We start from the raw sequence: 13,882 nt of genomic DNA on the forward strand, positions 1-13,882 counted from the left end.
GGACTTCGCGGGAGGTGGAAAACCGGGGGCGGGCCGGCGGGGAGCGCTTGGCTGCATTGCAAGCTCAGAATCGCAAGCTCCGCCATTGGCGAGGGACTGAGAGCGGCTGTCCCGGCGCTGGGTAGGCGCCGTCTGGATGGCTGAGTCGCAGGGTGCCTGGTGTGTCTGCTCACCGGCGGTCCATCCGGAAGGTGTCCTCGGTGGCTGGGTCTGCCAGAACCATGTCGGGGTCGTTGGGCATGTGCAGTCCGTCGAGGGTCAGGGGGTCGATCTTGAGTTCATCCAGGGGAAACTGGCTGTGGGGGGGGAGGGGACTCTCCTGTCACTGTGAGGATGATGTTGGGGATCCCGCTGTGGCTGGCGTAGCCCAGCTGCAGCGAGTCAGGCAGGGTCCCGTGGCTGCCCGTGAGGCCCATCATAGCCACCTGCGAGTAGTTGAGCGTGGAGCCAGGGCCATACAGGCTGCTGGAGCTGATGGCGTTCTCCATCGTGCTGAACTGCTCCAGCTGGTGGGACAGAGCGTTGGCCTGCCTGGCGGCCATCTGCTGCTCATAGTACGCATCCCCAAACACGCTGCCCAGGGTGGAAGTGTGTTGTGGGGCGCTCCCCGGGGAGAAACCTTGATTGGAGGCTGGCGAGGTGGGAGACTGGTTGGCCCCGGAGCCGGCGCTCGTGCTGTACTGCTGCAGAGCCGGCACCGGCGCCGAGGCGATGTCAATCCCCATCGACGGCTGGCCGGGGTTCTCTGGGAGGCGCTGGGGGTAAGAGAACGCTACCGTGACCGCGATTAGGGGTGGCTGTGGCCCACAAGCCAGGTTGTTGCTGGACAACAGGGGGCCGCAGGGGGCAGGCAGACGGACGCCTGCGGGGGTGGTGGGGGGCGGCTGCTAGGAGCCCACCTGGGTGAAGAAGGCGTAGGGCAGCTGCTGCTCCAGAGACAGGGCATCCATGGCCACGGCCTGAGCGATGGATGATAGCAGGGACAGGGTGGGCGATGCCTGCTGAGGCCTCGCCTCTGTGCTCATGGACAGGGGGCTGACGCTGGCTGGGCGGTGCTGCGGAGAGGACCCAGGTGTGTGCTCATTCCCTGCCGGCGCCGTCGATGCCCAGGTGCGTCAGGTTGGCCGCGAGGTTGCTGGTGCTGCTGGAGCTGCTCAGCGCGGGGAAGGTGGGCTCCTCCAGGTCCAGCGGGGTCGGGAACGGGGAGGGGAAGTGGATGTTGGTCAGGTCGGGCAGGGAGCCTCCAGTGTTGTGGGTGGCTGGGATCAGGGCTGTAGTGTTTTCCTGGTCGGCGGATGGGAAGATGTTGATTCCGGCGACGTCACAGGACTTGGGCCTGGACCCGGTCTTCTTGGTGTCCCACTCTTTCTTGGAAAGGTTTTGTCTGCCTCTGATGTGGTCTCTTCCATTCCTGGGACTGTTAACAGTAAGACTTTTTTCTGGTTCACGTCCTGGGACCCATTGGTAAGGGATTCTGGCTGCGTGAGCGTCATTGTGCTCTGGTGCAGTGCGGAGTCAGAATTGGTCCTTCTCCAGCTGGTGTCCGCGGGTGGCCGGAGGTACACGGTGCCGTAGGGGCAGCTGTCGGCCTGCCGTCCGCGTTTGTCCACTGACAGGGGCGGGCGGTGCGGGGAGCCGAGCCAGCCACACTCTCGGTACACCCTGTCCACCAGCCCGTGGTGCCAGGTAGTCCAGCTGGTGTCCAGGCCTGAGGATTGGAAGGGGGTCTGGAAGGGCAGGTGCATGGTGCCACTCCCAATCTGGTTCACATTGAGCAAGGACCCGCCATAGTACTGGTTGCAGCTCGGGCCCAGTTGCAGGTACTGGGATTTCTGGAGCTGGAGCCGCGCGGCCCGCGTCAGGCTCAGGTCCTTCATGACCTCCTCGAAGGCCGCCGTCTCCTCCGCCTGCTTCTAATTGTGCAGTGCGATCTTCTCGATGAATTTCCGCGGATTGTTCAAAATCGCCATCATCATCACCACCACCACCTCCTCCTCCTCCTCCTCCTCCTCCTCCTCCTCCTCCTCCTCCTCCTCGCCCCCGCCACTTGCCTGCGCCACTGCGCAAGCACTGGCTGGGCCCCCTAATTTTGTATTTTATACGAAATTAGCCAGGTGTGGTGGCACATGCCTGTAGTCCCAGTTACTTGGGAGGCTGAGGCAGGAGAATGGCTTGAACCCAGGAAGCAGAGGTTACAGTGAGCCAAGATCGTGCCACTGTACTTCAGCCTAGGTGACAGAGCAAGACTCTGTCCCCCTCCCCCCCAAAAAATAAGAATTATGAGGAGGATAAAATATATCACCCTGGGTGGGAGAGAGAGAAAATTAATATTAGTCGAGCAGAGAGAACTTTTTTCTTCTGCTTTGGAGGAAACGGTGAAAACTTGGGAGTGCAAATGGAGAACAGGATACCACCCTTGGGAGTTCCTGTCCTTCACAGTAAAATGCAAATTTTCTCTGGGAATTTCTGGGAATAACAATGAAGAGAAGTGCCACAGAGCTCCTGCAAGAGCTCCATTTTACTTGCACGAATCTGTAAACAGGCCCATTGGCCATATTTCCATTACTTCTCCAGGAACACTCTCCATGAGAGATTGGATCAAAGGGCTAATCTAGATTTAGGTATTGACTTGGATCAAGCAAAAAGACTGAGGTTAAAAGTTTGCTAGTCGAGTCAGCATTTAAATGTATAAAAGCATTTTTGGCTAGTGATCTGTTTCAGCATTCAGAATCCTGACACTTCAGTGAGAGGGAGGTGCACCCAAAGGTAGTTTAGCAAAGAGGATTAGCAAAAATCTAAACTTCTTTGTGCTCCATTCCGTGTCATCAATACTACTGTAATAAAATGAGGACATATTTCTCAGCCATTGCTTTGACTCTCTGTAGAGAGAGTTGCAAGATTGGCCATTGAGGTTAGACATTGTCTACTTGAATCAGCACTGCTGATTAAAAGTGGGAGGTGGCAAGGAAAGAGAAAGGAGGGCAGAGAGGAGAGAGGTTAAATCTTTCCCTCCTCTGAGGGAAGGGAGAGTATATATTAACCCTTGGTGATGGGAGAGGGCAGGCTTCCTGTGGTGGACAACTCTGAAGTTGTCTGAAAGGCAATACTAATAGTTGACTAGAAGGCATTGAGATGTTTTATATAAAGCACGTTAGAGAAGTATTTTCCTTTGCAGGAACCATTTCTTTCCTTTGCAGAATGAAAGCACAATCAAGTCTTATTTTAACTGCCTAGGGATAAAAAGTCTGGCAGGCATGCTGCACTGTATCACTTTAGTCCTGCATATCAATATAGTGATCTCAGTAATGACAAATAGTGACAAAAATTTATTTGGAGAATATATAGATATATATTTGGAGAATGTGTGTGTGTGTGTGTGTGTGTGTGTGTGTGTGGGTCCATTCTGGGTTTTTTTACTTTGCTCAGGAAGGAGAAACAGTTGTTTTCACTTCATCCCAAATACCAAGTGAGTGCTTTTGGTTCATCTCAGGCACTCATTGCAGTGACCACAGCTGCCAGTCAGGATACAGTGGTATCCTGTACCTAGGAGTATATTTTCCCTTCATATATTCCCTTACCTACCAATAAGGGTTTCACTGGAATAAATTAAGCCAAGAATGTGAAGTATTGTGGACTTTATCTGTATTATTGCTATATAACAATTGACCCAAAGCTTAGTGGCTTGAAACAATAATAATTTACTATTTGTCAAATTTTTAGAGTTGCCTTGCTCAGCTGGAGGTGGTTCTTCTCCACTTGGGATCTGCTGAGGTTGCTTATGCTGTTGTAGTCATCTGGAGGCTTATCTGGGGCTGGTTGAACCAAGATAGCTTCCTCTACATGTCTATTGGTTGGTGCTGGCTTCTGAGTCTGCATGGTCTCGCCAGATGTGCAGCCAGTTCTCTCTACATGGTGGCTGAAGATCCCAAGAATGTATAGGAAAGCTGCAAAGCTTCTTAAGGCCTGTATTCCAGCATTCACACTGTGTCACTGACACAACACCAAGCATAGGCCAGCCCAGTCAAATGTGGGAGAGAACTTAACTGCCACTTATCAATGAGATGAATTGTTCTATGGCCGTTTTTAATCTCTTGCAGAGTAATTAAACACAATTCCATCTGTAAAATGCCTTATAGTGTATCTGGCACAAAGCAAATTATTTTCAAAATGCTTATTGTTTTTATAATTATCATTACATATGAGCCTTTTCCTTCTGAATAAAAAATATGTTTTGTGGGTAAGGAGGTGGGTGAGTTTTTCTTTAGATGAGCTGAAAGTTGATCAGAATATCTAACACAAAAAAATAAAACCATCTGGCTGGGCATGATGGCTCATGTCTGTAATCCCAGCACTTTGGGAGGCCGAGGCGGGTAGATCACTTGAGATCAGGAGTTTGAGACCAGCCTGGCCAACATGGTGAAACCCTATCTCTATTAAAAACATAAAATTAGCCAGGCATGGTGGCACCTGCCTGTAATCCCAGCTACTTGGGAGGCTGAGGCAGGAGAATCTCTAGAACCCAGGAGGCAGAAGTTGTGGTGAGCTGAGATCGTGCCATTGCACTCCAGCCTGGGCAACAAGAGCAAAACTCCATCTCAAAAAAAAAAAACATATATATATATAAAATAAAAAATACAACCATCCATATAGGATTCATTGAACTAGTATTAAAACTAAATATACATGTTGTAGAAGAATTTGGACATTTCAGAGAAATGTTCAGTTGAAATGTGACAAATTTGGCAGACTTAAACTAGGAAAAAGCAAATGAAAGATTTAAATTGTATTGATATGCTTTGGATTTGTGTCCCCATCCAAATCTCACGTCAAAGTGTTATCCCGTGTTGGAGATGGGGCCTGGTGAGAGGTGATTGGATCATGGAGGATTTCCTCCTTGCTGTTCTCATGATTGTGAGTTCTCATGAGACCTGGTTGTTTGACAGTGTGTAGCACCCCCCACACAAACCCTTCGCTTTTTCTCCTGTGCTGGCCATGTAAGATGTGCCTACTTCTCCTTTGCCTTCCCCCAATAATTGTATGTTTCCTGAGGCCTCCCCAACAGCCTGAAAGACCATGAGCCAATGAAACCAAATTATTACAAATTACCCAGTTTCAGATAGTTATTTATAGCAATTCAAGAATGGACTAATACAGGTATAAAATATTCAAAATGTCCCACTCACAAATTTCTGAAGATTTAAGAAGTATCGCCTCCTCTTTCGTATTTTATCTGGTTTTCATCATTGGTTTTTGTCTTTTCTTATATTGCATTTTTAGGAATTAGAGAATAAAATCCCAGCACGATGTTCCTCAGTGGAGACACCAGTCCAGCTGAGGACAGCAGAGGGGCTGCCCTTCTTCAGTGTTCGGTATGTGCTTAACATTGTATGATGGAGTGTACATGGGGAGCTTTACATTCAAGAATCATAAACATTCAAAATATCGAACACACAGTGACATACTTGGAGAGCCATAGGAAACACCAAAATGTCACTTTAATGACTTAACATTCTTAGTCACAGACAAATGTAGCTCTTCCCAGGGCAGGTGAGCAGAAGTGCTGAACTGTTTTCATGATAGTTTGGTTATATAATTGGTTATAAAGCACCATTCACCACTGTTAGCTCACTTTCTTTTTTTTGTTTTTTTTCCTTTAGGAAAAGGTGCATTAACCAAAGAATAATCCAGCCCAATTTCCAGGTTGAGGATTCCATGATATCAGTCCAAACATCACACTATTTAACTCCCCAATAAAACATTGGAAAAAAGATTATTAGTGCTAACACATTTACATATAAAATCTCTACTTATGTACCAATTTCTAAAACAGTTACAAGATAGATACACAATTTGGGGTAAACTAACAAAACAGACTATCATAAAATATTAAAGGCAATCCTCCTGGTCCACAGGCCCTTGTCACCTCTTACTTGAAGTTGGCATAACTGAGAATGCATTAATATATTCCTGCACCACCTTGTAGCAGAACTCATACTGGTTCCAGGGTCTGGACCATGAGTAGCCTCTGTAGCCACAAGCTCTCGACATTTTGGAAGACATCCAAAATCCCTTCTGCTTTCATACACGTTAGCTCACTTTCTATTTGTTGCCCTTGCAATAACATTGACTAGGATTGAAAGAAAACTCTGTATTGGACTAAATAACCTAAATTTTGGTTCTAACCTGAGACTGTGGCCTCTTTGACTTTCCAGTGTAAAGTCAAAGAAACCTCTTAGAAATGATGGGATTTGTAGGCAGTGTAGAATTTTAGATGGGGACAGGTCTTCTCCGGGATCTCTTACTGTTTTTTTCTGTCTACTATTCCAAGACACTCCATGAATGCAACCATTTGCTCTGGTCAAACATTTTGTAAGCAATGACTATTACAGCCTCCTCAGCACTGGATTCCTGAACATTCTGGGCTCTTTGAACACCAGGAAGAAGCTGGTGATCTGGCTCCCTTTCTTCCTTCAAAAAAGATAGCATTGTTCAAAGCAAGCAAAGGCCACAGTCTCCTACAGCTATTTCTCTCCATGGTCACTCATAGAATTTTAGAGTTGGAAAGATGACTTCAAGACTTTTGAGTTCAATTCTAACTGCCCAATTTTACGACAAGTATTTATAAGATGTGTCTAAATAATACATCTTTATGGGAATGAATCTGAGATTTGACCGCTCTGTTCTCTGTTCCACATTGCCACCGTTGACTTGATTTAGTTAGGCAAAGATATGTTCCAAAGGTAAAAATGCTTTTGTTTTTATGGTTGTTCATTGTCCTATGGTTATTTGTTATTTTTTATAGGGTTTGTGGGTCTGCCCAAATACTACATTTTGTCAGTCTCATGACTTGCCACTTTTTTTTGTCCACAGCTGCCAGAATTATATGCATGTATTGAACATTTTAATAAGGAGAGCAAGAAATCAAATCTTCTAAAAATACATGCTATTTCACTTAACGAAGCACAGGAAGCACTTGCTAAAAACCTGAATGTTCTGTCATTGACCAAGGGCACTGATGTGAGAAGAGATCTCCAACCCGTTAGCAGGTGCATAGTGGTTAACAAAGAGAAGAAGCCAGCATCCATGACTGAGCTCCTCTACCGCACCTTACTGGAGGGCTCACTGTCTCCAGTGGAGAGGCTCTCCAGGTCCCAGCAGAGGCTGTCACAGTGTGGGATCCCCCCTCCCAAGCACACTTTTCCTTATGAAATTCTCATTGATCACTCGAATGCCTTGGCCCAGGTTACCACACAGAAGAAGGTTCCAAGCACCAAAATCTTATGCAGGCTAGGCATTTCCAGTGCCACTACGGAAAAATTTTTCTTTGAAGATAAACTTCATAGATACTTCTTAGTTGACCCAGGTAATTTAAACAGATGAGGCCACGTGGCAGAAAAGGAATGGAAATCTCATTGCAAATTTACTAGAGCGGACATACTCAAATACTGACCTACAGCAATTTTGCAATTCTGGGGTTCATGGCTGAACAAGCCTGGGAAACATAGAAAGACCCCATCTCCACAACAAAAAAAATAAAAATTAGCTGAGCTAGGTGGCACGTGCCTATAATCTCAGCTACCTGAGAGGTTTAGGCATGAGGATCACTTGAGCACAGGAGTTTGAGGTGGCACTGGGCTATGATCACACCACTGCATTTCAGCTTGAGCAACAGAGCAAGAACCTGTCCCTAAAAAATGATAAATAGGCCGGCCTCGGTGGCTCAAGCCTGTAATCCCAGCACTTTGGGAGGCCGAGGCGGGTAGATCACGAGGCCAAGAGATCAAGACTATCCTGGTCAACATGATGAAACCCCATCTCAACTAAAAATACCAAAATATTAGCTGGGCATGGTGGCAGGTGCCTGTAATCCCAGCTACTCAGGAGGCTGAGGCAGGAGAATTGCCTGAACCCAGGAGGCAGAGGTTGCGGTGAGCCAAGATCGCGCCATTGCACCAGCCTGGGTAACAAGAGCGAAACTCCATCTCAAAAAAAAAAAAAAAAAGAATAAATAAAAATAAAAATAAATTAAAATGCAGAACAGGGAATCCAGAATTCCGGGATATCCCAGATTCATTCTTAAAAAGATGTAATACATTCTTAGGCATGACACTTAAACTCTCCTTTACAAAATGAACCAGTTGAACTTGGACTCTAAGGCACGCATAGCTGTTTGTTTCTTATTACATGAAGTTAGTGCTATTTTTTTATTCTTCAATATCTTGGCTTTGATGCAATTAAGGGCTATTTTTAAGAGATTTTTTTCATGAATCTTTATTCTTTCCTTATTAATACATTTCTAGCAGAGTTTTTAACAGAGGCCACCAACAACAGGAGGAAATGTTGATTTCTGATTCTTTAATAGAGAGGTGCCTATAAAAGGCAAAGGATCACACAAGTTTAAAATATATGAAATGTACGATGCTGAATTTTAATGAGAAGGGAGTGTCTTACACTCTAGGTCTCCATTTTACTTATATAATTTGAGAGAGGTAATGTGTTGTCATTTTGTTAATACATCACATCAATTTGTAATAACCTTCTGAAGTAGGTTCTTGTTTCAAAATAAGACCATTTTCACAGCAAATATGACATCACCATTTTTATATTAAAAGTAGCGGGATGGGGCAACATGGTAAAACCCTGACTCTACAAAAAAAATTTAAAAATTGCCAGGCATGGTAGCATGCACCTGTAGTCCTAGCTACTTGGGAGGCTGTGGCAGGAGAACTGCTTGAACCCAGGAGGCAGCGGTTATAGTGAGCCAAGATGGTGCCACTGCCCTCCAGCCTGGGGAACAGAGCAAAACTCTGTCTCAAAAAAAAAAAAAAAAAGGAAGAGGCAGAAGGAGCAGATTTAAAGGAACAGATTGATTACTGTGAGTATATTTGGTCCAAGAAGTTGAAAGAGTCTTTGCCGTAACTCCACACGTTAATGTCTTAACAGAGCCAAATGCAGGTTCCTTTCAGAGTCCTACTTTGTGTGTTTGGAGCCTAGGTAGAGGTGCAGTAAAAGCAATCATAGGACCGGCCTAGATAATTCACAAAGTACACAAGTAAAGTCTGGGACCAGAGAGGAAAAATCATGAAAAGTGTTGAGACTCAGTAAGAAGAGCTAGTCAAAAACCTATTGGAGAAGGTTTTTGGATGATTGATGGGGTCTTGAACATTTATGACTTTGCCATCCATAGGGGCCAAGTTTTTCTTTCTTCCTAATGCATGAATTACCTGCTGTTACCTAACTTCTGGAGGTCTCTGATTTGGCCTCACAAACTCTGTGTTGGAGTCTCTTCTCTGCCTCAGTATCTTCATTTCCTGAGATCCTGGAGGTAAATTTCTGGTACATGTCATGTCTATTCAAGAAATATGCATGGAACCGGGCAGGCATCTATGTGAAGGATATCCAGTAATCCCTTAGGTATAATTGGTATTGCAACAATTAATCTCTCCTACTTAGTCCAGAAAACCTTTAGGATCCTGGTATTCCAAAGTATACTACAGGACATATCCCTATTAGCAACATGCACTGATGGAGGAAAAGGGAGTTTTGCTCTTCTCCTATTGTATGAGCTCCTCTTATTCAGGCTAAATCTTGTAGAATCATGTAGGTTAGGAATGTGTTTGACCAAAAATAACAGGAAAACTAAAGAGGGGTTATTTTTCTTATATAGTTAGAAGTCTAGGGGTATGCAGAGAATGGCTGGAACAATGCTTTTTATCTCTCTATTTAATGAACACATTGTAATTGTACACATATGGAATATGGAATACAATATATATTTCAATAGATATATATGTTGTATAGTGATTGAGTCAGTGTAGTTAGCCTGACCATCATGCACTTACCATTTCTTTGTGGTGAGGCCTTTTTTTTGAGACAGAGTCTCACTCTGTCACCGGGCTGGAATGCAGTGGCCCAATCTCAGCTCACTGCAACCTCCACCACCTAGCTTCAAGTGCTTCTCTTGCAGCTGGGAGTACAGGCGCCTGCTACCACGGCCAGCTAATTTCTGTATTTTTAGTAGAGATGTGGTTTCACCATGTTGGCCAGATGGGCTCGATCTTCTGACCTCGTGATCCACCTGCCTCCGCCTCCCAAAGTGCTAGGATTACAGGTGTGAGCCACCACGCCTGACCTGTGGTGAGGACTTTTAAAAACCTTCCTTCTAGCTACTTTGTAAGATACTGTACTTTATTGTTAACCATCCTTACCCTCTGTGTAATAGAACACCAGAATTAATTCTTATCTAACTGTAACTTTGTTTTAAATTAATTTTAATTTTTTTGAGACACTCTGTCACCCAGGTTGGAGTGCAATGACACAATCTCAGCTCACTGCAGCCCTGACCTTCTGAGCTCAAGCAATCCTCCCATCTCAGCCTCTCAAATAGCTGGGACCTCAGGTGCATGCCACCATGCCTGGCTAATTTTTGTATTTTTTGTAGAGATGGGGTTTCACCTTGTTGCCCAGGCTGGTCTTGAACTTCTGAGCTCAGGTAATCTGCCTGACTTGGCCTCCCAAAGTGCTAGGATTATAGGCCTGAGCCACCACTCCTGGCCCATTTTAAATTTTTTTGAGTTGGTATCTTGCTACATTGCCCAGGTTGGCCTCAAACTCCTGGGCTCAAGAAATCTTCCTGTTTCAGCCTCTTCAGTAGCTGGGACTTCAGGTGCATGCCACTACACAGGGCTTCTAATTACAACTCTGAACCCATTGATTTTCTCTCCCCATCTCCTGCTCCTTCTCTGTCTCTGGTGACCATGATTCCACTCTCTGTGGAGCCGTGCTTTCAAATGCTTCCAAGGACCTGGGCTCTGCCATTGTTTCATCTGTACCTTTTGCTTTCATGTCCAAAAGACATCACATTTATTCTCAGGTACTGCGGCCACATTACAGGCAGGAAGAGGTGGGATAGGATTAAGGTCCACATTGATACTTCTGTTCTCTTTTAATAGGGAAGGAATGATTTTCTAGAACACCTCTCCCTAGGCGACTTCTTTATACATCTTGGCCAGTATTGTTTCCAATCATCACCCCTTCCTGCAGGGAAGGCTGGTGAATAGAGTTCTTAGCTCCCCTGTCTATAGCAGAGGAAGGCAGAAGAGGATTGCAGTGTATATCGAGTAAGCCAACCTAAAGTGACTGTCAGAGATCATGACATGAAGTTCTTTTATTTTTTTTTTGAGACAGAGTCTTGCTCTATCACCCAAGCTGGAGTGCAATGGCACGATCTCAGCTCACTGCAACCTCTGCCTCCTGGGTTCAAGTGATTCTCCTGCCTCAGCCTCTTGAGTAGCTGGGATGACAGGTGCCCAGCACCAGCTAATTTTGTATTTTAATAGAGGTGAGGTTTCACCATGTTGGCCAGGCTGGTCACTTTGGGAGGCCAAGGCAGGAGGATAACCTGAGATCAGGAGTTTGGGACATGAGGTTCCTTAGTCACCAAAATCATCAGCTCTCAGACCTTCTCTTGTCAAAGATCCCCTTCCTTCCTTTTGCCACTTCTTGCTATGCCAGGCCTACAAAGGTCTTGTCAAACTCCCTGAAACTTGGCAACTGGCCTTATCAATGGACTATTGAACACCATGGCCAGACGTAGTATTCTACTTGGGGAGGTATGAGCCCAAGGAAAGTCGCTGGCACCTGTCTTCTACTTCAGGCATGGACAGAGTCTATATAAAGACTTTCTACCACAAAGGCCCAGGCCCTCCCAGTACAGGGAGGGAGGACTAATTGGGGTGGGGTGGTGTCTGCTCAGTCTTTGAACTACAGGTGACCTGCTCAAATGTCACCACATGGGGGACGGTAGTCACCCACCAGAATAGACTAACCCTCCTGCTCGTCATCTGCTGTGACCATAATTCTCCTTATACTTGTCTTGGTGGCCCATTGACTCCTGGTTTCACACTCAAGCCCCTGCCTTCAGCCTTGCTTGTGTTGTTTTCAGCATTACAGTGTATTTAGCCATGAAACGGGGGAAGAGAAGGGAAAAGGGAATGGCTGCTGGGGAGGGAACATGCGTTGTGTCTTTACTTGATTCTTTCTCCTTGGCTCATTGGCTCCTTGAAGGAATTGTAACTGCTAATGACACCTCAAGCTTATGGATCCTGAACAAGTATGGAGAATGGCCAGATTACAGCTGAGCCACTGCCCTTTTATAGTTAGGGCTTCCATTAGCATCTTGGAAGAAATAATGCTAACAATCTGTGCACTTCTGACCATCTTTCTCCCTGGTTTAGGATCCTTTTCTCCTCCCTGCTGCTCTCATTGCTCTGTAGAGCTTTCCGTTTGCACATTCTGTTAGGATCCAAGCACAGAATGAGACACTCCCTCCACCTACCTGGCCCTGCAGGAGTCCACTCAAGCCCAGTTAGCCAGATACACTCAATTCCTGTTTAGGAGCATGCTTCACATGAAATAAACACCACAGGGTCTCCCTTAAGTTTATAAAGCTTTAGGACAGGCGCAGTGGGTCACTCCTGTAATCCCAGTACTTCGGGAGGCAGAGGCGGGTGGATTACCTGAGGTCAGAAATTTGAGACCAGCCTGGCCAAAATGGTGAAACCCCATGTCTACTAAAAACACAAAAAAATTAGCCAGGCATGGTGGCGTGTGCCTTTAATTCCAGCTCCTTCGGAGGCTGAGGCAGGAGAATCACTTGAATCTGGGAGGTAGAGGTTGCAGTGAGCTGAGATTGCACCATTGCCCTCTAGCTTGGGCAAAAAAAGCAAAACTCTATCTCAAAAAATATAAATAAATAAAAATAAAGCTTTATAAATGGCTTTCTGCCAGAAAGAGGGGACTCAAGTTCCTCAAAGGTTTGTTCTGTCCATGAAGCATCTCTGAGTCATGAAAGGTTGAATAACAACACCACACCATGTGATTCTTTGAAAATATGATTCTTTTCAGAAAAACAATTCATGGATCTAAGGGATCTGGAGTGGAGATATTTTAAGGGGATTGTGAAGTGGAGGCACACTACTGCAATTTCATTCACAGGCATAAAATACAACACTGAGAAGAGATTTGTAGAGAGCCGGGACATGCCTGATGTTATTTTCCCCCCTATAGTTCGCAAGTCTTTGGTCATTTATCCTCAAATTGATCATCAAGATGAAGGAATAAATTTATTCTCTTAAATGGAATATATAGTGTATTAAAATGTTTTGGGCATAGATTTCTTCTTTTGAGAGCATTGAATTTATGGGTGAAGAAGCCAAGCACCCAATAGAACATCTGAACTGAGTGTGTACAACACACATGAAGGTGTATTATAAAATTAAGTCATTATTATGGAGCAAAGGGTCCAATTTAATCTGTTCATGTAAGAAGTGGTTTGAACTGTGCAACCCATCTGGACCAGGGCTAAAGTAAATATAGGTCATATGAAAAGAAAGTGTGTCTGAAGAATACCGAAGCAAGAATAGCCCTTTAAGGAATTGTAAGCACACAAGGAAGTTCATTATCATAAAAGTATTTGACAAATTCAACAAATAAATTAACAACTGAGGATATAGAGATCAATATGAGAACTTAAATATATTAACTTCCCAAAGACAAAGAAGGAGACAGCATCTCTGAAATAAGAACAGGAAGATTTGAAAAAGAACAAATTGGAAATCTTGGACGTAAAAGATATAGTCATTGAAAATTATAATAATAACCTTTGATAATTATCTCAGTGGTACTCCAGATATATCTGAAGAGAGAGGGCTAATAAGTTGGAAGACAACATTGAAAAGCTTATAGATGATAGCGCAGTAAGACAGAGAAAGAAAAGTATTGGAGAATGGAATGAGAACTTCAGAAATGTATACAATGGAATCAGCAGAAAAAAATAGAATGAAAATGAAGTGATATTTGAAAATAAAATGACAAAAAAAAC

At 44.8% G+C, this 13,882-nt stretch overlaps 1 protein-coding gene and 1 pseudogene across 6 annotated transcripts in view; one reads left to right on the forward strand and one right to left on the reverse strand.

The window, feature by feature from the left end:
- C1H9orf153 (chromosome 1 C9orf153 homolog) overlaps positions 1 to 13,882 on the forward strand; it is an 80,727-nt gene that overhangs the window by 28,335 nt on the left and 38,510 nt on the right. For 3 of the 6 annotated variants that reach the window (XM_078367366.1, XM_078367363.1, XM_078367371.1), the window contains 3 exons: positions 5,278 to 5,369; positions 6,871 to 7,363; positions 12,907 to 13,283. In XM_078367366.1, the coding sequence (XP_078223492.1) occupies positions 5,304 to 5,369; positions 6,871 to 7,363; positions 12,907 to 13,136 (789 nt within the window). In that variant the 5' untranslated portion in view covers positions 5,278 to 5,303 and the 3' untranslated portion in view covers positions 13,137 to 13,283. Of the gene's footprint in view, positions 1 to 5,277; positions 5,370 to 5,657; positions 5,750 to 6,870; positions 7,364 to 12,906; positions 13,822 to 13,882 lie in introns of those variants that run through there. The other 3 variants (XM_035303441.3, XR_013533139.1, XR_013533138.1) reach the window with 3 other exon arrangements.
- LOC100399368 (CREB-regulated transcription coactivator 1 pseudogene) lies at positions 170 to 2,021 on the reverse strand (annotated as a pseudogene).

Source organism: Callithrix jacchus, chromosome 1 (assembly GCF_049354715.1).
Source record: "Callithrix jacchus isolate 240 chromosome 1, calJac240_pri, whole genome shotgun sequence".
NCBI classification, from domain to species: Eukaryota; Metazoa; Chordata; class Mammalia; order Primates; family Cebidae; genus Callithrix; species Callithrix jacchus.